Source organism: Equus quagga, chromosome 8 (genome assembly GCF_021613505.1).
Source record: "Equus quagga isolate Etosha38 chromosome 8, UCLA_HA_Equagga_1.0, whole genome shotgun sequence".
NCBI classification, from domain to species: Eukaryota; Metazoa; Chordata; class Mammalia; order Perissodactyla; family Equidae; genus Equus; species Equus quagga.
Window position 1 is genome coordinate 131,479,457 of NC_060274.1, and position 26,462 is coordinate 131,505,918.

At 48.0% G+C, this 26,462-nt stretch overlaps 1 protein-coding gene across 1 annotated transcript in view; it reads right to left on the minus strand.

The window, feature by feature from the left end:
- The window catches only part of PTPRN2 (protein tyrosine phosphatase receptor type N2), a 738,567-nt gene that overhangs the window by 16,501 nt on the left and 695,604 nt on the right, over positions 1-26,462 (minus strand). The window contains exons 16-20 of the mRNA XM_046668847.1: positions 24,876-24,953; positions 15,457-15,576; positions 14,098-14,264; positions 8,855-8,908; positions 6,899-6,963 (exon numbers count right to left, since the gene is read on the minus strand). Of these exons, the coding sequence (XP_046524803.1) occupies positions 6,899-6,963; positions 8,855-8,908; positions 14,098-14,264; positions 15,457-15,576; positions 24,876-24,953 (484 nt within the window). The remainder of the gene's footprint in view (positions 1-6,898; positions 6,964-8,854; positions 8,909-14,097; positions 14,265-15,456; positions 15,577-24,875; positions 24,954-26,462) is intronic.

A 26,462-nucleotide genomic window follows, 5' to 3' on the forward strand; every position in this document is an offset into this window, starting at 1 on the left:
CGGCGTGTCTGGGTGCTGTGGATAAGCCAAGGAGGTAGGAGGAGCAGGTGGGCGACTGGCAGACCGTGGGGGCTGATCTGACCGACCAGACGTGTGAGGGGTCAACACCGGCCAGGCCCCGGTTCACAGGCCAGCGTTGCCCGTCGGGCTGAGAACTGTCGACTTTATGCTGCTCAGGACGGTCGCTTGTTCCACAGGACGGAAACCACTTAGGAGGCAAATTGTAGGATATGGGGCTGCAGTATGGCTCACAAAAATACCCAAGTTGGGCTTATGATGTTTTCTAGGAAAAAGCGGTCCCATCTTGTCTTGTTTTTTCCCATTAGACAATCAACCTTGTCTATCGTGCACCCTAGCCTGGGTGGGGGGCAGCCCACATGCCAGTGATGCTGCTCCGGGGCTGCTGGCACATCTCCCATGGGTCGCCCTACACAAGTCTCGGCTCCCACTGCAGGTCTCTGACTGTTGCTAATGCACCAGAACAGCTCAGGGGAAGGACTGGCACTCAAAATACAGAAACAGAAAAGGGAAGAAAGACTCACACCATTGCCTGGTTGAACACAAATTCTCCAACTAAAATAAAGCTCACGTAAGGCACCCCCCCACCAATTCTGGACACTTTTTCAGTCTGAAACTTTCCTGAGCTGAAGACAAGGCATTACCTCCTTGAAGACATGCTGAAGGCTAACCTGTTTGTGGGATCCCCTTCTGCCGGCTCTTCAGGTTTCTGTTTCAGCCAAATAAGAAAGGAGATGTTTCCCCCTGACATACCCTGTTCTTTGTAGCTGCTTCTCTCAACCAGCCTTGTCCGTGGCAGAGCTGGCCACGTGCACCCCACAGCGAGGGGCGGGCTCAGCCCTCTCTGCAGACCCTTGGGGTCCCGGATTCCGGCCCTGCAGCCTCCAGCCCCTCGTCCAGGGTCCCACGTCATCCTGCAGCAGCCGCCGGGACATTCTCACTGCCCTCGTGGCTCCAGACTGATCCAAGTCGGTGAGCCTGCGGGTCCAGGCGCTAAACACACTGCTCGCCAGCTGCCTGCTCCACCGCTGCCCCTGGACCACCCTGGCCACCGTGTCTCTGCAGCACTGTCCACGAGGGCCCCACTGCCCTCTCCCATCTTAACCCCTTGCTCTCTGCCAGTCTGCAAAAGACCAGGGCTCTGCGTCAACCCGGCCGGCTGAAGGCCTTCTGGCAAGTCACCAAGCCTCCGGGGGTCTGCTCCCTCGGTTTACAACCAAGTGTTGGGATAAATGATCCTCAGGCCCCCTCGGTCCCTGTGAGAGACAGTCTGCAGATCTGCATGGAGCTCTGTGACCCATGGGGAGTGAAAACACCATCGCACCCTGCATCTGGGGGTCCTGGTCGGCACTCGCCAATCCTGCAAACTGAGAGCTCTCCAGAGTATGAACTCCAGAAGGAAAGGATTTTTCTTCCCATCTTGTTCACTGTTATTCCCAGATACGAAGCCTGGCAAGGTGCCCAGTATATACAAGGTTGAAATGGCTGCTGTGGTTTAACCTACTGTTTGCCAAAAGAAGGAATGGTGCTGTGACAGTGACCCTGAGGGAGAGCCGGGTCCATGAGAGGAGAGGGGCCAGGTAGGGTTGGTGCACATCCTGGGCCACAGGGCAACCAGTGCAAAGGTCCTGAGGTCTGCAGTCGGAGGGAGCTGGCTTAACCCAAGAAAGTGGCTTGGTGAGACAGGAGAAGCAGTGGGGTGTCCCGGGTCTTTCTCTGTAAGACATCAGACTGACCAGATGTGTAGAACAGATGTGGGGGTAAGAACAGAGTGAGGAGGCCAGTCTGCAGTGAGGTAGGGAGAGATGGTGCTGCTGGGCCCAGAGAGAAACGGAGCAGAGGACACGTAATGACCACCTTCAATGTTCCCTAGAGCAGTGTGGCCCAAGGGACTTCCTGCGACGAGGGAAATGTTCTCTGTCTGCAGCATCCAAGATGGCAGCCTGTGGCACTGGGCACTTGGCATGTGGCCCGTGACTGAGGAATTGACTTTTAAACTTTAATTAATTTAGGCAGCCGTATGTGGCTAGTGCTGCTGCACCGAACACTGAAGCTCGGCAGGACCGTCGGGTTTAAAAAGTTCAATGAGCCGTGAAACATGACTTAAGAAAGATGTCTTGATAGTTAACATACTGTATTATATACTTAAAATTTACCAAAAGAGGAGATCTTAAATGTTTTCACCACAAAAAAAGAATTGCAATTACGTGAGGTGATGGATGTGTTAACTAACCTTACTGTGGCAATCATTTTGCAATATATACATGTATCAAATCATTGTGTAGTACACCTTAAACGTAAACAATGTTACATTGTGGTTATATCTCAATAAAGCTGGAAAAAATTAACAGAAGATATTTTGATATCATTCCATACAGTAGACAATGAATCACGAGGTACAAGCATACACGACGGGCAATATTGCTCAACAAGTCTGGTTAATCTTCTCTACTTTGTAATCTCTTGGTTTCCAAAGCTAGTCTCCCATTTACTACTTTGACCCACTATTAAAAGTTAACATCTTCTATAGGAAAACGTAGGGGAAAATCTTCATGATGTTGGGTTTGGCAATGATTTCTTGGATATGACACTAAAAGCACAGGCAACAAAAGGAAAGATAGATTAATTGGACATCACTAAAATTAAATGTTTTTGTGCACCAAAGGACACAGTCAAGAGAGTAAAAAGACACCCCACAGAATGGGAGAAAATATTTGCAAATCACATATCTGATAAGGGATTAGTAGTCAGAATATATAAAGAACTCCTACAACTCAACAACAAAAAACCCAAACAGCCCAACTGAAAAATGAGCAACGGACTTGAATAGACATTGCTCCAAAGAAGATAACCAAATGGCTGACAAACAAATGAAAAGATGTTCAATGTCACTAGTCATTAGGAAAATGCAAATTGAAACCACAATGAGACACCACTGCACACCCATTAGGATGGCTACTCTCACAAGAACAGAAAATAAAAAATTGGAAGATTTATGCATTGCTGGTGGGAACAGAAACTAGTCCAGCTGCTCTGGAAAACAGTCTGGCAGTTCCTCGAAAAGTTCACCATAGAATTACCATCTCATCCAGCAATTCCACTTCTGGGTATGTCCACAAAAGAAATGAACACAGAAACTCAATTGAACGCCCGTGTTCACAGCAGCATTATTCAGAAGCGTTGAAAGGCAGAAGCAACCCAAGTGTCCATCAGCAGACGAATGGATTAGCAAACATGGTCTACCCACACAATGGAATACGATTCAGCCTCAAAAGGGACAGAAATTCTGACACACGCTACAACATGGATGAACCTTGAGGACATGATGCTGAGTGAAATAAGCCAGACACAAAAGGACAAATACTGCCTGATTCCACTTATATGAGGTACTTAGAGAATTCGAAATCCCATGGACAGAAAGTAGGATGGAGATTACACATTCCGCTACGCAGAGGTGTTGACTGATGTACACACACCGTGTGACAGGAGACCATAAAGGATGTCAGATTGCTGAGATGGAGACAGGGAGCTGGACAGATGGCCGAGTAGGCACCGGACACATCCACATTCCCACGGCTAGCTCACTTAGGAACATACTCCCTGCCAACAGGAGCTTGAATGCCAGCTCCGGGCACACCTGCTAACACCACAGGTGACTCCCATCATCAGATGGCTTCCCCAGGCCTGTGGCCCCTGCAAAGAGAGGAAATGGGCCCCCGACACACGTGGGGCCTTTGCACACCTGCAGCGGCTGGAGGTGGGGTGCCTCCTCGGCACGTCGTTCTCAGTGGCTGAGTTCTGGACACCCTGGGCCAGCGAACCCTGATGCCACCTCAGGGTGACTCAGCCAGCGTGAACTTGGGAATCTCTGCCACCTGCCTGGCACTCACCAGTCCTTTAAAAATTGTGATGAAATAGAAAAAAAAAACCCTGGGTAAAGAGACGGCACTGGCGAAATTTAAAAAGCCTGACCTTGGGAAAAGTCTCAGCTGCAGACACATCCTTACCGTGTTCGAGCTGGGTCCCTCAGTGGGAGAGGAATGTGCTACCCGAAAACTAACGCTGGTGCAAAACATTAATTATGAGGGAGAAATGTATTTGCAGTGACAGAAAAAACGTGCAGGTGAAGTTTACAGATTGATGCTACTTTCTTGCCACCAGTCCTGGGCACAGCCGCAGCCTATTGACTTTGATTTCAAACTGCATTGTTGTCTGCTTGCTAATAAACTAGACGGCGGAGAAGGGACCTCAATTACTCCCCATTTATTCTCAAAGGCCTGAAACAGGCCCGAAGCCTTAATCCCTGGGCGCCTGTGTGAACAGGGCAGCTGGGCTGGGCCGCGAGTGCTCTCAGGGCTGCGCTCAGCCTGGAGAGCTCCATGTCAGCGCCCGGCTGCCCAGGAAAGCTTTGGAAAGGCATTCTTTGGTCCTCGAGCAATTCATTCCTTTTGAGAAAAGGAAACGGGAAGAAAGGTTTCGTGTCCAGGCTCTGGGCCTTTGATCATTTGATGAACGTGGGGTCTGCAGCGCGGGCCTCCAGCTTCTCAGGCCAGACAAAGGCAGCCGGGGCCGCACAGGCCGAGCGAGGCTGCGCCAGAACAAAACCCTGGGCGGCCGCTCAGTGTGGCGGCCTGGGAAAGGCCCACCTCAGCCGGCCGAGGGGCCGCCCTGCCCTTTGATCTCCCCTGAGACCACGGCTAGGGCCCCGGGTCAGAGGATTTCACACTGCACACCCCCTGGGCAGAGGGGAGCAGGTCAGGAACAGAATGAGGGGTGACCAATCTCAGAAAGAGCCTGGAGCCTGCCCTCCTTGGCCAGTTCCACATGGCTGGGCTGGCATTGTTGAATGCCCGCCCACACTTCAAGTGGAATTTGACATTACATGGCTCCACGGAGCTGGGAGACAGGAGCCTGCGGACTGCAGGTGCGGACGATGAAGTCAGCCTGCCCCGGGGCCGGGGTCTCAGGCTGGGACGTGCTTCTCCACGATTGCTCCTGGGTGAAACAGGCCTGGGTCACTTAGAGCCCAGGTTCTGTCACATCAACTAGGTGGACACCAGGGCAACCCCACAATCCTGAGAAAACGGCAGCCCCCACCCCACTGACTGGGGATGAGTCAGGTTCCATTCCAATGTGACTGCACTCAGTGGTGCATTCTATCACTCTGCTTACAAACACAGGCGTCACCTCGAATCTGTGCAATGATCTGTAGACTTTGGAAGGCATTGTGGTTTAATAGGAGGGAAATATCATGTGCCTGACACATGGAGAAGGGAGGGTGGATGATAAGGGAAGAAATACAAATTCCACTGAGCGCTCCGGGCTCCCAGGAAGAGCACATTTGCAAATGAAGAGATGTATTTGATGAGACACAGTGGCACTAATGGATAGGGAACAAATGACCTTTTAACTAAGAAAGTCAGGATTATGTTATGATCTGAAAACAAAAAACTTATTAAGAGCCATCTTGGAGCATCTCCTTTGTGTCAGTTTGTGTCTTTGCCTGTTGCCAGCACGAAGCTGACTGAGGTGCTTACAATATCATTCGATGGTGCAAAAGCAATTCCACAGTCTCCCCGGCGCCTGCAGAGGCACCCAAAGACGTCGGGTTGGGGGGGCAGAGCCCGGGGAGTCGCTTCCGGTCCTCTAGCCACGGGTGGAGGGTGTGAGATAACTTACTCAAGCGCTCTAGTCCTCATGTGTGAATCAATGAGCTATTGGTTTATCTTCACACGTCTACCCCTTGGGCTGAACATGTGTTCTATTTTTCTTTTAACCAGAAGAAAATGGAGTAAGGAAAGTGTCTATTTTAGAGTGGCTGATATTTGTGTGAAAATGTGTAAAAACTCACTTCTATAATCAGCATCTGCTCCTACTTCTGGGCAAAGGATAAAGAAGGCATGTTCTGGGAGGTGGAGGTTTCCATGCAAGAACATACGTGTGGGTGTGTGCGCATGCATGTTGAGACAGAAGGATTTATTCACAGGTGGGAAAGAGATTATAAAAGGCTGCCTATGTCAGCGTTCTTTGCTAGGTTCCAGGGGACGATGACCACATCACAAGAAAAATGGCGTCTCTTCAGACACATTTGGGCTCTGCTGGGTCGGAGTGTCTAGACAGGCATCCCTACGGCAGCGGCCCCCAGGCTCCGGGCTCACATGCATGTGGCTCTCCAGGAGGCGGGTCCAACAGGAGTCTTTTCCCAACTCGACTGTGGAGCGCTCTCTCTGGTCTCTACAGAGATGCCTTACAGACCCGTCAACTTCGCCCAAAGCGAGAACACGCATTGTGGCAGCTCAGTTCCACACACACCAGGGGTTTTGCCACGATGAGGCTTCAAGGTTAAGGCCCCGTGTGCTGTCTTGGGGAGGAAAAGATTCAGGAACACAGACAGGGGTTCATTTAGATGAAAAGATGTTAAAAATGGGGTGTTTGAAAGGTGTGTTGGAGACAAGGTGGTTTCTATTTGACGACAATTACTACCAGGGATTTTAGGTGACTCTAGAATGAAACCTAAATGATATTCTGCAAAGAGAGTTTCAATAACAGGGAAGGGTTATAGGAAACACTTCAGGGATATTCTGAACTGCCACGACTTTAAGGGTCCAAAGGCTGCCTTCTCCTCGATGCTGATGTTAATACGTAACATATTCAGCAAGTGCTTATCCAGCACCCCCTGTGCGCTCAGCCCAGTATTGGACACTGGGTGGAGGCTGGGAACAAAGAAGGAACCTCAGAAAGAACCGTGCCTGCTGCAAACAGCTTTCATATGATTCAGGGAAGGGACAACAATTGGCTAATTTTTTCCAAGGCCTTCTGTGAATATTACACCCGAGGTTGCCATAGCAACGCCATCCCGGCTCTGAGCTCTGAGTCTCACCTTTGGCCATCTTATTGAGAACCATGTCGATCAGGACGTAGGTGCCGCTCCTGCCTGCGCCGTCGCTGTCAACAGAAGGAGAGAGATGAAAACAGTTATCCCCACGCCCAACAAAGCCAGAGACAGCTTATTTCCTTCTGTATTTAAGTGGGGCTCGTGAGGGGAGAGGATGGCTGTGAATTTGAGAGAAAGCAAGAAAGCGAGTGAGGAAGAATCACAGGGTGGGAGAGGCGAGGAGGAAGGGAATGGAGATGGGGAGGAGGAGGAGGGGGAGGAGGAGGAGGAGCGGGAGGAGGGGGAGGGGGAGAGCTTTAAGCTTGGAGCAGCACTGTGGATCAGCTACTGTGCCTGCGTAGATTTGTTTCTTTCTTCTTTTCCCCCCTCTTTGGCCAAAGATATGGTAAATTTTATCAGGAAAAAACGAAATAAAGAAATGTGTGGCTGTGTTAGAGTCGACGGCATTTGTATTCAAAGTATCTGCAGGTACCCTCTCTGTGAGCCCTGGGGTGGGGTGCCCTCCCGGCAGAGAGAGGGCGCTGGGTGTCCGTGGGGCTGGCGCCTCCCGGTAGACCGTGCCCCTCCCTCGCAGAAGTGGAGGCACAGGTGTCATTTGTCACTTAGTCAGAGCCTCCTTTCGTCTCTTCCTCATCCCCCAGGTATAACTGGAATATTTACCATCTGGACTGGAGTTGTAAAAATGTTTTGAATTGTGCCTCGACAACAGCAAATGAAAGAAAATGAAGAGGAAAAGTAGCCCCAGCATCATCCTTTTTTAATAAGGAACGCGTGAAGCCACTTCTTTCCCCACACGGATGTGTCACGGAGCTACATGAGTTTGAGATGTTCTTCTTAACGGTAGAGAATCACTGGGTTCGGCTTTAACGTGTTTTCTCAAACAAATGGTTGAAAAAAGCTGCAGTTGGAAAGCTAAACATTCCACACGCTGCACCTTCAAAGGTGTCCATGTGTCCATCTTGACCGCATCAGGAGGAGATGCGCGGAGCCTGTCGGCCCTCTGACCGTGCCCTTGTCCGCTGGGAGGGCTCCCTCCTCTGCACCCACTACCCTGAGACCTGCCACAGACGCCTTCCCGCTTCCTGCAGCTCGTCCGGGACATTTGTGGGTAAAAGATGTTCCATTCTACTTTTTGAGGATCCAAAACCACACTCTGTTCTCCTCCTCCCCTCCCGCAGCTGACACAGAAACACCCTACATGTACGGGCATGCGCGCACACACACACACACACAGACATGCTCGCTTTTGAATGAATCAACAGACTTGGCGTTTGATCTTTGGAGACACATTTCCTTTTTATCCCAGGCAGAAAGGAACATTCTATAAGACAGTTCTAGAAAATGGAGTCGAGTTCTTCACCCAAAATAGGTGGGCATCCAGCCCAGGAGAAGAGCCCCACTCAGAGGGAGCTGTCTCGAGTGTACTATCCTTCTGGTGTGGGTGGAAGCACCGGATGTTCACCCAAAGGCCCAGACTCCTAACACACTGGTGGCGGCCATTCCTCTTGTAGCTACAGGTTTGTCCCTGTTCCTAACTGGCCCCGAGTGCTCTGACCATCTGTGCAGGGCCACAAACCTCAGCTGAGCATGTTGGCGGCTGAGACAATGCAGTAGATCAAAAATATGGTCTCAGAGTGTTCACGCAGTGGCACTGCGAGGGTTCAAGAAAAAGACGAGGTGGTAGGGCACAAACACATGGAAGCGGATGATGGTGCCCAGCACCAGGATGGCCAGAAAGGAGACACCACGTGCAGGGAAATAAACACACAGCGTCCTCTAGCTAAATGGCATAGAAAATTAAGTTTACATCTTTGGTTTCCTGTAGAAGTGCCAGTGAGATGTAGTTATTAAGCAATTAGAAAGTTCAACTCCTATACTTAATTGTAGTTTATTTCTGGAGGTAGTGAACACTTCTTAATCTGTGTTAAAAGTTGTACTTGCCTGCAGTGAACAATTATTGGACAAGAACGGCCCCTGTAGCACTTGTTTACTTTTCTGAAATAAAAAGAGACACAGAAATTATGGTTATGAACTATGACTCTTGCACGATGAGATCCAAATTAACAAATAAGCCAAAGCAAAGAGACCCTATCTTGGACATCATTTTGCAATAGCCTGTTTTGACAAAGAAAATAACAATTACACACACATTTTCAAAGATTTATTTTTCAATATTAAATTATTAAACAGAGCTTTAAAAACAATTCTTACATTTTTACAGTTTTCTTTTTCCCTTTGCAAGAATGACCTCGAGGCCTTCGGTCAATGGGTCTGGCCTCCTCCTTTCTTTCTTTCACTGCATCAGGTGATTTGACTTGTTTTTTTGTGATATGCAATGTCAAGATTCTTCACCGAAATTTTTGAATTTTGCAATTTATGCTCAAAATTTCTTATAGGCTAGACATCATATTGGGATGTAATATTACTGTATTATCTCAAAATAGCATTTTAAAGATCCTCTTTGATCTGTCAATTTTGTAAGGATATCTAAATTACGGAGAAACCTCAATTACATCCAAGATGAGTCTTTCCACTTTTAAGAATTTGAGTATGTTTAAAAGCAACTCTGTTGTGCAGAGTTTAGATCAGAATTCATGAAAATCAACAAAAAGCCTGGATTAAGATTTTGTAACCAAGCCCTAAATCAAAACAGCTGATTTAAAATTCACTGTATAAACTCAAAAATCTTTTTAAGTCAGGGAAACAAGTAAACATGTTTAGAAAGTACACCAAAGTTCTCAGTAAAATATTTCTGAATAAAGAAAATTAAAGACAGAATCTTGGTTTATCGGGAGGAAAAACCGTGCATGTGAAAGGGGTGTGTTCTCAGTGTGACGTACGACTTTCTACAATACAAGACAAGAAGTAAAATCTGAAGAAGAATGACAGTACAGAAAAAATCTTTTCCTTGTACCAGAAATGGGACAATGTCCATTCTTGCAAAGGCTTGCCTGCCTAGTGTGGAAGTCGTCAGTTGAAAGTGAAAATTCGATCTGCGGTTGCTTTGCTACAAAACCTTAAAAACCGAGAGGATGGGGCTGGGGGGTGTGAGTGCAGTAGCTGACTGATGGACTGAGAGGACGTTTTAATGGCATGGAGCCCAAACATCGGAGTGGCTTTGTTTTTTCTACTTCCTCGTGGAGTGAACAGAATGAGGCGAGGTCTGAAGTGGGGCCTCTGTCCTCGAACAGCATGTGGAAGATGCAGGAGCAGAGCCTGGAGCTGAGACAAGACACAGCCCCGAGACGGGCGCGCCAAGCCCACTCAGGGCAGCATGCGATCTGTGGCTGCTCTCCTGTCTCTGAAAACGCTCAGCATTTAAAGCCTGCAGACCACCCAAGGATGCCTTAAAAACAAGAAGGCCCAGAGACACGGGTAAACAAGCTGTCCGTGTCCCCACGGCCAGGTCACCATTTCTGCTGGAGCCTTTTCTTGCCTTTGATGTAGTCCACCATGTTAAGGTTTAGGGGGAAAGTTAAAGAAAGCAAAAGTGAACTCATTAAAGTCAACGTGTACGCCAGGATGCCTTAAAACTCTTGGCCCTTTGAGAATGAAACAGATTGGAAAATAGATCCATTCATTTCTCCTTCTAAAACCTCCTATTCTTGACTTGGGCTGTAAAGGCAAAGTGAGCTTTAACTCGGATAAAATAGATGCGAGACTCCGGGATGCACCTCAAGTCTGAGCAACAAGAAGCCCACTAATTCAACCAGGTCTGTGTGTGTTTGTGTGTGTGGCCACGCACATGTGTGTGCATGCACTGTGCGTGTGTGTGCAGACCAAGCAAGCTCCACGGTCAGATCAGATCTAATGTGGCTTTATTTTTACAGGCCTTTCACTCTCAAACAGAAGATTTTACTGAAAATTTCTCAGCCACGGAATCTTTTAAATGGGAGCTCCCTCAGCTTTGTTCTGTTGTTCTGGACTTGACAGTCCAGTCTGTGTCTGTAACGACTAAACTCAACTTTTGCATGTTCACACACTGGTCAATCACTAGGTTTGGGTCATTTTTTCCTGAAGGGACCAAGCACAAAAAAAGTACATTAAAAAAATAAACATAACAACCAGATACTCTTCATTAAGCTGCACTGGCTTCAGAGAAGTTAAATGTAAGGAATTAGCGGGACAGTAGTGGCCCATTTACAGCTGGTCAGCCACCTCTTTGGCAAAATGCAGTCAGAATAACCTCCCTGGTTAAAAAATGTTGCTAAAAAGCAAATAACTGGCTACTCTAGCTGCAACTTGATCTGCATTCCTGCAATTCCTGTCTTTATTTTATGGTATATTTAAACACTATTTTCTTCAACATGTTGTGATTGGCTGCCTCAGCAGGACCCAGGAAGGTTTCGCGGTCATTTTAATATCCACGCCAGCCCCGCCCCGTGCTAAACCTACTTACAAACAGTCACAAGCAATCAAGGAGACGAGCGGTGTAAATACATTGTGCTGCTCTGGATCAGAATTTTATTTACAAAGAATCATGTGCTTGTGTTATTACAATGTCAAACATCACAGAGAGAGAAGCGAAGGCACCGCATAGTCAACAGAGCGTTCATCTGGTCGACCCGAGAGAGCGACGCGGATTATCGAGAAGGCGAGCCATACATGGCTGTCTCATTTGGCTCTATCAGAACAAATCATCGGTAAGCAAAGGTCGCACACATTAGGAAACACGGATATTATATACACTTCAGCAGGAGGCATTCACTGAGAAAGAACGATTAGTAATACAAACCAACCCACGGTCACTGAGTGAGAAGGAACCGTCATGCAACCAACAGCAAGCAAAGGTCAGAGGTCGTTAGAAGCTCAGAAAAGGGGCTTCCCACACTGCCCCTGCAGTACAGTCACAGTTTCCAATGATCACTTTTGTGACTATGCAACTGGGCTCATATTACTAGCTGCAACATCACAAAAATGACACTGGCCACCGCTAATTAGCTGGCAAGGTAAGGGTTTGTCCATTTTTACAGTGAGCAGCGTTAGTGAATGTCGTTGCACACAGCAAGAAGTGAGAGAATAATAGAGAGAGAGAGAGAGAGAAAGAGAGAGAGATATAATGTTTTAAAAGCAAAGCCCTCACAAGTGATGCTAATTATCTCTTAGCTTAGCAGTTTCTCTTTAAAGTGTAAATGTGCTCCCTCTGGGCTCCAGAAATATTTAATTACACATCTCGGTGCCTGACGAACACACTGGGCCAGAGCGAGAATGAATGCTGGTCTATTGTTCAAAGGAGGACGAGAAACCCTGTTGCATTAAAATGACCGTGGCTTCAGGAGCAGTCTCACCTTTCCGATCCCTGAGACCTGGGTGGCTGTTTTACATAGGAAGTCACAAAGCAGCAATCCGTGCCTAAGCACGATGTTCTCCAAGAATGTGATCGCTCATCCCCATCGTCAGTTAGTACATGAAAGGCAGCCTCGTTTGAAATACCGGGGAGTGCCAAAGAAGAGGAGCCAGAAAGGCTTCTCATTCTAACGAGACTTTCAAAACTGTGTCTAGGGGGTTCGTTTGTGTTCCTTTTAACATGAGCTCTATCTCCAAAGACTCTGGAGAAAGAGGATTTTGGGAATCGAGTTTTTCTTCATGACAAATCGTAAGCACAGAGGGTTGGTTATGTATTCCTCAGTTCCATACATGGATATGGATATGGAAATAAGTCCATATGCATATATGTTCAAACATGCCGGATGAGCATAAAGACAGGGATTCAGATGAACTGCCATCTTTGTAGCTTCATCCATTTTGCCAGTAACAACTGTTTTTTGAAGACGTTATCTCAGGAAATGTGCCCTAAGTAAGATTTTTAGATATCATGGCTTTCGAGATAAATTTGATCAAGAAAATGTATAAAATGGCCAGGAAATTAGGATGGACTGGGAAGGCATTGTGTGTAGGCACAGTTTCAGGATGCGTTCAGGAGTCGACACATGGCACCCCCTCTGCTCTTCGAGAGAGGCGATGGAGAGGGGATGGGGTCACCGAACGTGTATTACGGCTGTGACACCAATGCTTGTCTCTCTTTGACCTCTTTCATATGCTATTTGAGCCAAAGAATTACTCAAATCAAAAAATTTGTTTTGTTTTTCAAAGTAGACTCAAAGGCAAAAGAAATAGCATCCCAATAACCTTAAGAATCGCTAACATACAAATTCAAAAAATTTAGAGATAAGCCTGAATCCCCATCTTTATGACAATACTTGCCTTTTCAACCTCCCTCCAATTACTTAACTGTGGACTCAGGGATGCACAGCCATTCAGATACAAGTCACTTTGTGATTATGTACAAGGCTGGAGTTAAGAGCATTTTGTTCTTCTCTGATTCCGTGTTTTGAACACGTATCTGTTTTCCTTCCTAGGTGGGTTTCCAATTAGTTCAGTGTAAGAGAGGCTCAGTGAAACTTAGAACCTGGGATTGATGCTGTTCAACACCTTCACTTTCTCGTAGTTGTTGATTCACTTACCACCATTAAATAGCCAGTGCTAGCCCACTATTATCCCTAACTCGGACGTACAATCAAAGCTTCCGTTTTAAATTTTGTTTTTCTGCATTGTCAATATCTTCCTGCAAGACGGAGTCTAGCATTCATTTCAACAGCTCAATACATACGCTTTAAAACAAGACAACCCATTGGGTGACTAACTGACTAGAGCGTGAACAAAATACTGGATGTTTCTAAACTGTCAGTTTCAAAATTGCACTAAAAATACACACAGTTATGTGCTAACTATATCCAGGCTTTCATCCAAGATGATCCATTTTAGAATGTGGGCGTACGCCTGTTAAATCTCATCGTCATATCTAACCAGATGAGTATCCAAACTAAAAATCTGGGTTTTATTCATCAATATCCTGTGAAATATAAACTTTAGGACTCTTCATCACTCGAAGAATCTTATCAAAAATAATGACCATATTTCCACAATTCTAAGACACCTATTCCCCTCTCATGCTTTAACACCCCTAAAACTAGAAAACATCTTGCAATTAGTACGTACAGTTAATATGGTTTCCCTCCCCTCCCCTAATGTAAATATATCTGCAATACGTAAATACAGAACAGATGGCGCATCTTACAGCTAACGGCAGCTTAGCCACAAGGAGACCCGCTACTCAACCGTGCTCCCTTCTATCTGAGTCCACCCTCCAAATGCGTTAGCTGCTCGCGGGCTGTTTGTCATACCTGCGGAAATCCAGAAGGGACCTCGTGGAGGAAGGCACTCCCTGGTCATACCAGCTCAGGAAGTGGAATTGGGTCACGGTACGTGTCTCGTTGGTTTGAAGGTTCTTCAGATAAAAGCTCCTCACGAGGAAATCCTCACACCAGATGTGCTCAGAGACCAGATTCACCTGGGCGGGAAGGCGGACAGGGAGACAGAGCCAGGCATGGGCATCGGAGCCTCAGCATCGCCCGGCACGGAGCCGCTTTGAGAAGAGAAGGGTAGACACCACGAGGATGACAAATTTTACATCCCAGGTGGGTTGACAACTGGCTCAACAGCCTCCTCCTGCCTTCTCAATTTCAACACGGTTTATACAAAAGCTAACTGTGGGATTTCTGTAAATGTCACCTAGGGACATATTAGTCAAATTTTAAGAAAAATATGTTACAAAACTATTCCAGTTTTGTCTTTTGTATTTCTAAGCCATATAAACCTTCAAGAAAAATCACCACAGAAAAATTATACCTTTGAACAAAAACACCAATGGGGTTCCACTCTAACTTAAATTTCAGCACAGACGGCATTACCTGGATGTAGAAAGAGGAGACCAAAGGACCCTGGCAGATACACTGACGTGACTGAGCGCAAGCTCTTCTCAGATTTAAGCCCATTTGACCCCAGAGCCACAACTATACGACTCAGGATTAATCGTTAAGCTTCTAACATGGTTCTTACTGGGAGCCTTTGGCATTTTGACTAATTTTAATGCAAAACAGAGCCGAAGCATGCATCTGCTGCTGGTTTAACTGCTCAGGTTTTCTTAGTTCCTTCTTGATGTGGATAGAAAATCCAGCAAGAGAAATAGGCTTGCCAGCAGGTGACCCTCAAATAAAAAGGTCAAATGCTGTGACACAAACCTCGGAACAGACCAGTGGGGATATGCAGGGTGCAGGCAGGGAGCCATGAGCAACGAGCGTCATGGCAGGGTTCTTTCTGAAAATGGACCCACTAAACGGCCTGTTATTTGGAACCTGGCTCAAGGAGCACCCCGTGAGTACATTTTTTTTTTTGTCCTTTCTGTCTGCATTTGGATTCATAAAACTTTAAAAATGAAAACCATGCCATTTATGCCAGAGTCCAAGTCACCAGGGCATGGCTGTTTGGAGGGTCTGGCTGTCTACTGACCGCAGGGTCCTTGGGACGCCTGGCACCAACTGGCCCCACAGGTCTGCTCACCAGCCTCCCCCAAGGGGCTGACTCCTGGTGGGGACCTGACTGCCCAGCGTGGCTTCAGTGGGGATAGTGGCCCGAGCCCCTTGCTGGGTAGGTCCACAGCCCCTGCCACGAGCCCCGGGGGTGGGGGGCACCTTGGTGGGTACCTCGTAGATGTGATAAAGATTGGAGCCTTCGTCCGGCCAGTAGTGGTAGCACTGCCTGACGCCGTTCTCCGAGAGGGGGGTCAGCATGACGATCACCACACAGCCGCTCTCCCACACCATCTGCAGACAAAGAGAGACCCATGGCCATGGCGTGACTGGCTCCTCACTGCGTGACACGTGTAATTACTGCACTCAGAGAGCAGTCCAAATTTATTCCATTCACAGGAAATTTATTTCATTTTCACTAGACACTTTTACTCTGCAGCTGCTTTCGCATCTCTGAATATGCTGGCCCCAGATTTTGCATGTTCCATGAAATATTAAAAAAAGAACCCACTGAATTCACTGCACGCCTTTTAAAACCTCCTCAGTTCCATGCTCAGCTGTTTGGCTTCCCAACTTCTGATTTGTAAGGGAAACTTTCTATAATGCAACAGAAACAGACAACACACACCTGATGCTCCCTCCTCCAGGGTGGGCGGGCTGACGCCGGAATGAACGCCCGCCTCTCCCTAACCCTCAAACTGAGATCGGTTGACACGCTCATTTTTCGGTAGTTGTCGTTATTTTGTGTGACTAGGCAAACATTTTGCTCTGTGAAGCAGCTCTCCTATTGGAGGCAGGCCCTGCAAGGGTTCTTTTCCAAGTGCATTCCAGAAAGCCACGGTTTGCCACTGGAATTTCACTTACTTACACCAAAATAGAGCAGTTCTATTCAAATTAAAGCAAGTCCCAAACTGATTTAATACTTCATAATAGCCACATTAGAAAACAACTCTGAGACACAGTAAACTAATGCACGCACATTTAACCAGAGAGAAACGGCAAAGGAGAAAAGCCCTCCACTCAACTGCTTTCCAAACACAGCTCGCAACTTTGTGGCCCTGAACCTGCATATTAACACTTAGAGCATAATTACGAAAAACCATTAATTCTGTGGGGAACACTGAGGTGGCAGTGCAGACTTTTATTAGCACACTAAATTACAGAGTAAGAGGGGTCTGCTTCTCCTGCAGTGGCTTACAGTAACTCCACAGAAAAATATATAAGCAACCACATTTTGATGTATTTAGTATCCGAGAGCTTCTATTTCTTTTAAGTACAGATATAACAATCCAATTAAGATCTTGTCATTTAAAAAATCCACATATCTTGAATATAAAATGCTTTCTCTTCATGTTCATGTTATTAAATTCCCCTTTTAAATTACATTTTAAAAATCCGACATGTGCACGATGTTTTCCTCTTTTAACACTGATTTATATTCCCATGAGATAGAAACAGTCGATGCTCTTAGGGCACCTCATCGAGTATCATTTATGTTGGAATTTAATGGATGCTGCTGAAGTGTTTACAAAAAAGTCCACAAATAAATATGAATTATGCTCAAACCCATATACTTTCCTTTTTCCTAGTGCAAATCCAACAACGAGACGAGAATTCAAAGCATGTGTCTGATTCAAGCTGTGCAGGCTTTCAAACCTGCTCCACTGAATAGGGCCTTCCAGCACACGACAATTTAATGTGCCTTTGGAAGGTGGAGAAGCTCATTGAAGCCATTACGAAAATGAGGAGAAACACAGATTTTATGAGTGTAATAAAAATACAATGATCTAGACCATAAACTAATCATCTGGCACTCTGCTTGTGCCACCCAAGTGTGACATTAGGAAGCCCCCTCACTTAGAGAGGGGTCCTTCCGGGCGGGCGGCCGTGTTCATTGGTCCACACAGGCGGCACCTCCATCGAGGGAGCCCGCCTGGCTCTCTGAAGGTTTGGTTAAGATTAAATCCAAATGAAACTTAATTTAAACAAACAATCCCAAAGGCACTCTTGGGGATAATATTTCTTTCTAGGTCACCGTGTGTAAAAGCAGAGAGGGGAATTTACTCAATCAAACAAACCAGGCAGCCCGCTTGGGCTCCTGCGTCATGATGTCGTTCGTGGCTCTGGCTACATCAGCTCGAGGTGCCTTGACTTGGGGCACAGGACACGCCAGTGTTCCACCAACCCCCTTCCCACCTCCCACCGCCGTCCCTGCCCAGCTCCACATCAGAACACACTGAACAAGTTAGTGTGGATTTTGGTGGGAACATAGGGTACTCGTGGAAACTCCAGTTAACTCAGTTTCCATTTCTGAACAGGGAGTAGTTTCAATATTTTTGTCTTCCTTGGCTTGGTTGGTACCCAGCACTAGGAGGGTGCTGTTTGTGTGACAAGTCTTAGAGAAATCTAAACCTTTCTATTCGAGGAAGTAAATTACGACCCAGAGTCCCTACCTAATCTGGGTGTAGTCCACCGAAATAGGCAGTTTACTAAATGAAAGCGCCGAATGCTTGAATACCAGAAACGGCAATTTCTAGCAGTTCTGTTTGGTTCAGTATCAGAGAACCCATCCTGCACGGTCATCTTCTGGTTTATTGAGCACCTGGTGTGCATCGGGAGACTCAGAGGTGACTCAAGGTCCCTGTCACCAGCGGGCGTGGTGTCCTGGAGTAAGCCACGGCCATCTGTAGACCTGCCCACGTTGCCTTCATTTGGCATAAAGTAGATTACTTTTCCCAAACAGGAAGTAAGTGCTTCCATCTCTGGATCAAAAAAAGCTGCCAAAGTGGATTAAAAATGAGCTGTAAGCGCTGGATCCCGAGTATAAATTACTGTCACTGTGCTTCGGAGAAGAGCTGGAAAGCCCACCTTTTAGGTGAGCTTCTTCTCAAAAACACAGCTTTACTCCTTGGAGGTCCCCCTTGAAAGCCCAGGATGCCTGAACATTGTCACTTGGAGTGCCCGGGGGGTGGGAGCGTTGGCAACTGCACTGGTGGTCTCTGCCGCGGGAACACAAACAGCCAGCTCACTGGTTCTCAGCTACCACAGAACACTGTGGCTACACCTGCTGCCAATCTCTGTGAGCCCGTCTCAGGCTGAGCCACTCAAAGATGACACAGAGGAGACTCTCATGATGACAACACAGCTGACGCTACTTAGAATGGGAACCTGTCCATGGTCATCAGCAGCAAGTGGAGAAGTTGACACTAAGTAGTTCAGAGAGTGGTCCCAAGTGACACGAAATACAGACTTTGGCTGCTATTTGATACAACTGAGTACGTTTATACGTTGTTGATAAGAAAAATCCATATTGCCTCTGTGATGTGTTGAATTGTGTCCCCTTGAAAGATATGCTGAAGTCCTAGCCCTCGGTACGTGTGAACGAGACCTTATTCGGAAATGGGGTCTCTGCAGATGTGATCAAGTTAAAAAGATGAGACTATACTGGATTAGGGTAGGTCCTAATCCAATAAAACTGATGTCCTTATGAGAACGGGGAAGCACCATGTAAAGACAGAGGCACACGGGGGAGGGCCGTGTGATGAGGAGGCAGGGCCTGGGCTGATGCTGCCACAGCCGGGAATGCCTGGGGCCACTCAAAGCTGGAAGAAGGATGCTCCCCTCGACGCTCCGGAGGGAGCAGGGCCTGCAAACACCTTGATTTTGGACTTCTGGCCTCCAGAACCGTGAGATAACGCATTTCTGTTGTGTTAAGCTCCCCAGTTTGTGGTAATTTGTCACAGCAGCCCCAGGACACCAGCACACTCGTTGACATGTGGCCGAATATTCCATCCCTCAGATCCTTCATGGGCGTTGAAAATGTCAACTCTGTTTCACGAATTAAGCTAATTAAAGCACATGGAAAGAGCTGTAGGGTCTCTCCATGCCAAGTCTTTTTGGAGTACATACTAAATATTTAGCAAACAAAACTCTTTCAAAGCCCCGCTAAGAACCGACAAAAGGAAAGATGATCAACCTGAAACAGTAAAACGCCCAGGCCATCTTCTCTACAAAGCACCCTGGTCCCTGCAGGCAGAAAACCTTTCCTTCCTCTGACTAGACCTCTTGTGATGTGTCCCTTCTGCTTGCATTACGCTCACCTACGTTCTCACGGCTGTCTTCTACCAGGCTGTCCCCTCCTTGAAGACTAGACACTCGTCTGGCTGCCATTTCTACCCTCCAAGGCATCTAGCATAGAGATTGATTATGGCTGGTGCTTAGTTGAAAACAATCGATAATTTCAAAAGAGATCATTTGAGTATTTCTGTAAAAAGAGATAACTCAAAGAATATGCTATCAAAGGTTTGCCTGGCAGAGGTCCTCGCAGGACCTGCTTCATGCAGAGAGAAGCAGGTTTTTGTTAAAGCACATGAACTGTTTGCACGCATGCTGCAGCTGCTGGATATGCAGACAGCCTCTCTCCACCGGCTGAGCTTCTCCCTGCAGTCCTGAGCGCACAGTCGTCTCCCTTGTAAACTTCCTCTCATGGGGTGAACAGAGATAAACTGAACCCCAGCGATGAAGATGCTGACTCATGTTTAAAAATAATGAGTCAGTTAATAAGGCTTAAGAGCACTTCATGTTACTCCTCATGAGCTCATTGATGTCAATCAGCTGTAACCGTTTGGTCTGAAATAGGTTAAAGAAGAAAAAAAAAAAGTGTCTGTAACACCTTTTTCGGCAGAGATTTCCAAAGCCCGCCCTCACCCTGCCTAAAGGACAGTCTTAAGAAACGTAACATCGCGAGCCCTTTCCGGCCCTGTTCTGTACCAGTCACAGAGTCACAGGCGCTGGGTCACACCATAACTTCGGAGATGGAGACCTAAGTAAATGAAGGGTAATAAATCTTTATTACGTCTTCCACAAATGACTCATAACACACCTACCTCATCTGTTTTCCAGTAAATGAACGTGTCAGCGTGGGCTTCCTTTAGAGATAGAACAGTGAGGTCGTGGAAGCCGACGTGCACGGTAGCAGTGCTGGGATAAAATGTCCTGCCCGGCTGGGGCCGAGCAGCAGGACGCGCACCTTGCAGCAGTTTGGATGGGACCCGAGCCCCAGTCAGTCACACAGGTACGATTTGATATCTGATAAACAGCAGCAACTTTTGGAATTTTTTTCCACCAGCAATACTTTTGCCCAGGCAAGGAGGAGAAAGCATCTAAATAAGAAGCATTTGCCATTGAACTGGAATCAAGTAAGAGTTCTTTTGAAAAGAATGGCCTGCTTATTTGTCAAGCAGCTTCAATGGGGCTTGCCTACTGTGTCATTTAGGGGTTTCCCTACCTAGGCCACATACTTACAAACTGGACTTCTTTTCTATCCACACTTGTGCAGTCACCGTGGAGGGCTTTATGTCAGTATTTGACTATATAGGAAGCAACCTGGGCCCGAGGATGCTGTCACTTAGAATCGCTTCGAGTCCTGAGGCCCGTGTTCCCATTTCAGACTGAATATGCGTATTGTCCCTTTAGATAGAAGTGCCACTGTTAGGCTGCCGTTTTCCTTTTCAAAATCAAGACCTGATATAAAGGCATCAGATCCACTTGTGAATCAAGAGGAGAAGGAGGAGGCGGAGGCGGAGGAGGGGGAAGGCAGGCAGACACAGACAGGCAGACTAGGGAACCTGCATTACACGTAACAGCAGAATAGTCAGGATGTTTTCAGCCGTGATTCATAAAAATCAGTTAAAAAAGAAACTCAGGATATGTATTTTTCACCCAAGCCTAAGTCGACTCTGTGGCCTGTGTCAGAAGAGGACTCACGAACTTTTTGCTGCCATGCTCGCCAGGCATAACCATGCACAACCCTGCAGGGGCCATGGTTTTCAAACCCGAATTTAGATAAGATGGCCTGACAAAAGTTTCCTTTTATCTTTAAGGAGCTGTGAATTTATGTAGAGAAAATTCAACAAGGCTAAATATTTTAAGTAAAGTGTCCCGGAAAATCTAGGGCATGTGGTTAAAGTGCCTATGAACTCAGGTAATGAAAACTCAAGTTTTTCCTGAGCAGTGAACTGTCCTCAATTCTTGTATTTTCCTTTAATCAGATAATGTGCTTTAAAATCAACCAACCTGTAAGTTAACAGGGATCCTAAGTAAATTTCTCCCTTCCCCAATTTCCCGACACTCCAGAATCAGCAAAATCTCTGAATGCTCCTGTCTTTCATTGTTGGCTACCCAGAGGATATACAGGAATGAACAACCAAGGGCGAGTCATTGCGAGCATCACAGAGGGAAAGGAATTGGGGACCTTCTAGCACTCTTGGAGTCATGCCACTGAGGGTAAGTCACAAGCCCTGGTTTGCCATGGTCTCAGGAGGAAGAGGGACTGTGTGACCCTGGTCATCCTGGAGATCGGGGAGCAGTGGGATGGCACGGGGTGCCCGCACGTGGAGTGGGGTCTAAGTGGTGATGAGCAGGCGCTGGCAGAGCAGAGTCAGCTTTGCGGGGTTTTAATTAGGTGGTGTGGGCCTGTCACCTCCACTGACACCAGGCTCGGTCACCTCTGGAGGCTCCGGCTTGGTTCTTGGCAGCTTTGATGGCGATGCCTGCAAAGTGGTCATCTGTCGGCTGACCAGAAGAGCCTGTCTGTCCGGAGATGGGAGCGTGGGAGCGCACTACGGAAAAGGGCTGTGTCTTCCAAATTGATCTCTGCTGGACCCAGTGCTGCAAGTGCACACAGATGCTCCAAGACACTGTCATCTCCACAGCCTCAGGCCTTCGGCATGGCTGGGGGCACCCTGGCCTGCTCCCTCACCCTTCTGTTTAACTCAATTACCTTTCTCCTGTGTTTCTGCCTCACCCCCCACTGCACAGTAAGTACTTGGAAGGAAAAATCTTTACATTCTGTGGGTCTCTTATAGTTCTTAGCTCAGGTTTTTTCTCGACCATCCTAAGAACCATCATTTGTGGGTGCTAAAGAACAAGAACTTTATGTAAATTGAGCCTATCACTTTTGGAGAGGAGAAAGTGCATTTCCCCCAGTTAAGACTTCATGGCAGAACGCTTTCAGAAAGTGCAAAATAGAAATTGACGGGTGGACTTCTTTTGGTAAAATGTTAATAATAGAAATAAATGTTAACAGGAATTGGGAACCAACCGCATTCCTGCTGATTCGAGCCAGTGCTTGGCTGCCCTGTCGCGGGGTCTGTGTCCCATCTCGCCAGCCGGGAGAGGCGTCCAGTCTCTGATTCTGTCTGAGAGTTAGCCATTCGTCCAGCAGGTGGACAAGCCTAGAAATTCACGAGTTTCCTCTGGGCTTCGCCACCTCGTGTGACCAGGGAATGGCCATCAGTCCAAGTCCTGTGGTGACTGCCCAGTTCCTGGGCCACGGCACTGCCACACCCAGCGCGAGGGACCTCACGTAACCTGGCTCTGTATTTCACATCCACAAACACTCCTCACGCACCTGAATTTGGCGGAATTTCTGGTTAAGAGACGATTGCTCTGTGCCTCCCAGGCACACCCAGCACGTGGCGGCCATGCCCGGAAGCTACCACTGCAGAGAGAACGTCATTCTGCCAGCTCATCCTAAAAATAGGAAAGGAGGGGTGGCAAATAGCAGACTCCCTTCGCAGATAAGCTTCGTCACAGCTGATGTGGAGGGAGAGGGCAGAGCTGCATGTGGGTCAGCTGGGGCAGTCCCACAGGCTATTAGTGACGTCTGCTTTGGGAAGAGAGCAGGAAATGGTGACAGAAATGCCAAGGATCTGCCAAATTCCTCCAGGACCAGTCCCTTACTCCTGCCACCCAAAGCCGGTCCTCCACGCCCTGGCTTACGCCTTCAGACTTCTCCGCAAAAGCAATCCTGACTCTCCTTTTGAGGCGGCTGGTGCCGTGTGGAAGCCCCTGCGGGCCCCATGAGCCCTGGCAGGTGCAGGGGTCCCACTTCCCTGCAGGCAAACAGCTGTTCTCAGAGAAACCTCAGTCCTTCGCACCCGTGAACACATACGCAAGGCTCCTTCCACGTTACGCGTGAGAAATTCTGCAGTGTGGCGAAGGTGGAAGGGCTCACGCTGTGAGTCAAATCCTACAGAGAGAATGTTCTAGATGTCCCTCGTTCACGTGAAGACAGAGGAGCCACTCTTAATCCGTCTTCTAGACCTCCTCGTTCCGGACATGCTGGGCCCGACCATGTCTCCCTTGCTGAAGACCATGGAACTCTCTGTGCTTTTTCCGCCCCTCCTTCGCCACCCTGCCCGCCTGGCGGCCTCTCTCTGGACTCCCACACTGGCCACTTGCCCCGTCACGATAGCGCCATATTAGGTGCTCAAGCAATGTCTGTTTTCTTCTTAGCCATTGCAATGGGTGGAATAGTGTTCCCCAAAATTCGTGTCCACCCCGGAACCTGTGAACATGACCTTATTTGAAACAGGACTCTGCAGATGGAATCAATCAAGATGAGGTCACACTGGTTGGGTGGCCTCTAAGTTGAATGACTGGTGACCTAAGAGGAGGGAAATCTGGGCACAGAAACAGATACACAGTGGGGAACATCTCAGAGTCAGGAGAGCATTGACGTCTAACCCTTAACACAGGACCTGGTCCACAGCAAGTGGAGGGTGGATGGGAGCAGTTTTTATGCTGTTAAGTGTCCACATGCCCTCAAGAAGTTGTGATTCTGTTGGTGAGTGAAGTCTTGCACATGCGAAGTAATGAGCAGGACCTGAGGTTGGTAAAAATAAAACAACTCATACTGGGGGCCCTAAATGCCATACGTAAACACGCACATTTTAGATAACGGGTGATGGCAGAGTGGAAACTCTGGTGCTATTGGAACTCTGTTGGTATTCCTCATTCTGCCACATGACTCTGGATATTCTTGTCCTTTTTGCCGAGCAGGAGAAGCCCGAGCTGTAGCTGGTGAACTGCAGTGAACCGACCTTGGGTTCTATGACATTTCAGCGACATCCTAAGAGCAGAGCCAGGTCCGATGGGCTCACATCTCAGGCAGCGGTTCTGCACGGCATAAGGAAGAACTTGCAACAGGAGCAGTTGCCCCAGGACTGCACAGCCCGAGGGTGCTGTGTGCCCTGTGCCCGGAGGCGCTCACGCAGGCTGGACCACCTCTCGGTAGGCACAGCACGGAGGAAACAGCGTCTCACGGGTGGTGGGGACAGCCTGTCCTCAGGACTGTCCTAATGCCAAAGTTTAATGGTTCTACACCACGATGACAAGTTTGAACAACGTAACATGGGAGTTTGAGGGGTTTTACTTTCTTAAATAGCATGAAGGAAAGAGCTGGGGGCCATGCAGACATGTTCTTGGTTTCCAGGTGCCGGCTCGGGTGAGTCATGTAAGCTCCGGATGCTCACCTGCCTTACCCAGAAAATGCAGATGATGGCACCTGTGTATTAACATGCTCAAAGAGACTAGTGGGCCCCTGGCTAGTCCTGGGTCCCTTCCTGGCTTTCCCAGAAAACCCCGGCAGGGACTATTTCAAGGTAGAGAGAGGAATACTTTCCCTCCTTTAGGTGGACGAGCACCTGAAAACAAGTGTGAATTGGCTTAATCAAACCCAAGGTGTTATTCACAATCAATTGATTAAGATCTTACTTTCAGAAACACAATTTTAATGAAAAAAGATTCACCTGCCAGAAGTCAGCCACGGTAGCAGGCAGTGGTCCCTGGGTGGCGATATATGCAGGATTCCTAGGGTCGTGATCCATCTGCAGAAACGACATTACAGCAACAAGTTTAGCTAAAAAGCTGGTCAAAAAATGAGGAGGGAAAACGGCGGTTAAGGTGGCTCGCCCTGCGCTGAATGCGACAGTGACACACTCTTGGAAGTGAGAAGACGCAGGCTGGTCTTCTTTGTTGCCCTTCCCGGCTCAAACGCGAGCTGGGGTTTTAGGTGGAGCCCGGGTGGTCTGGAGCCTGGAGCCTGGGCATCACGTCTGAATGCTTTTTCTACACCTGATATTGACGGAACAGGAGTGGCAGCAGCAGAAAAAAAGACCAGTAGACCAAAGAGACCAGATGCCAATATGTGAATTGACCCACGTAACAGGCCAGGCTGAGGCAGAACGGCGGGATGAGGGCAGGAGAGGAGGGCGGCCCAACCAGCACCGGCAACACTTCCGTGGATGCGAGTGCTTGCCAAACAGCTGGCCACGTGTCTGCGGGAATGGCCTCCGAGCCCAGCCACAGGGCACGTGCAGGGCTCAAGGTAATGAGCCCAGTTGTTAGAACTGCAGGCGCTGGGCTGGGGAGAGGTGAAAGCTGCAATCTCAGCAGAGGGTGAGGCCACGGTTCCCCCAGGCCCGTGAACAACGCCTCAGGGTCCTGCCTCCCAGAAAGAGTTAACTCCTCTCACAGGGGGCTCGTTTCTGTTTACCCCGAAAGGGGCTCAGGCACAGCTGAGTCATGCCGCCGGGGTCTGCGGCCCAGTGTGGCAAGCACTTCCCAGGAGACGGGGCCCAGCCTTCCAGCAGCTAATTTCCTATTCTGTTTCTACAGTGCCAGACGAGAGATGAAAACAAACAAACAAAGAAGAACGAGTCGTGGGTTTTCCGGCCAGTTGATTTGTCCGAGTGCAGCCTGCGAGCCTCAATAGGGGAAGTTTGGCTTAAAAGACCTTAATTATAACATTTAACTCAAAGACTGACTAAGCAGGGGGAAAAAAAACAACAACAGGAGAATAAAGCCTGGAGAAGCAAACAGGATTAAAGCCTGGTCTGAGGGTTGTCAAATGAACGGGGCTCTCTCCCCTCAACGCCAAACCGTGGCCATCCTACGAGGACAGGGAGCCAGCAGGCGAGGTGTCAGCCAAGACCTCATCCCTCTCCTCCCCTCCCACACACCCCAAAAGGCACTGCAGAGACCACCCCAGCAGACAGGGTGGACTCTCACCTTTGTTTGGGAGAGCCGCTCGCTAATGAGACGTGCGCAGGTCTTTATTCTTTCACGTCCAGCACTAGAATGTCCTCTTGTGAGACCAGGGTTTCATTAAAGATTTAAAATGCTGTGTATTTTTAAAAGATAATTGTTGAGAATGCATTTCCCAACATTGTGAAAAATGATAAAGTCTGGACCGCACGTAATTCTGAGGTGACGCACAAGGATGTCAGCCGTAAACCCTGGTGCCACCTTAAAACACAGCTCTGCCTTTGGGTTTGAAGAAGAGCCATGTGAGGCCCTCTTCTCTGACAGCAATCTGGTGAATCCATGCTCACCCA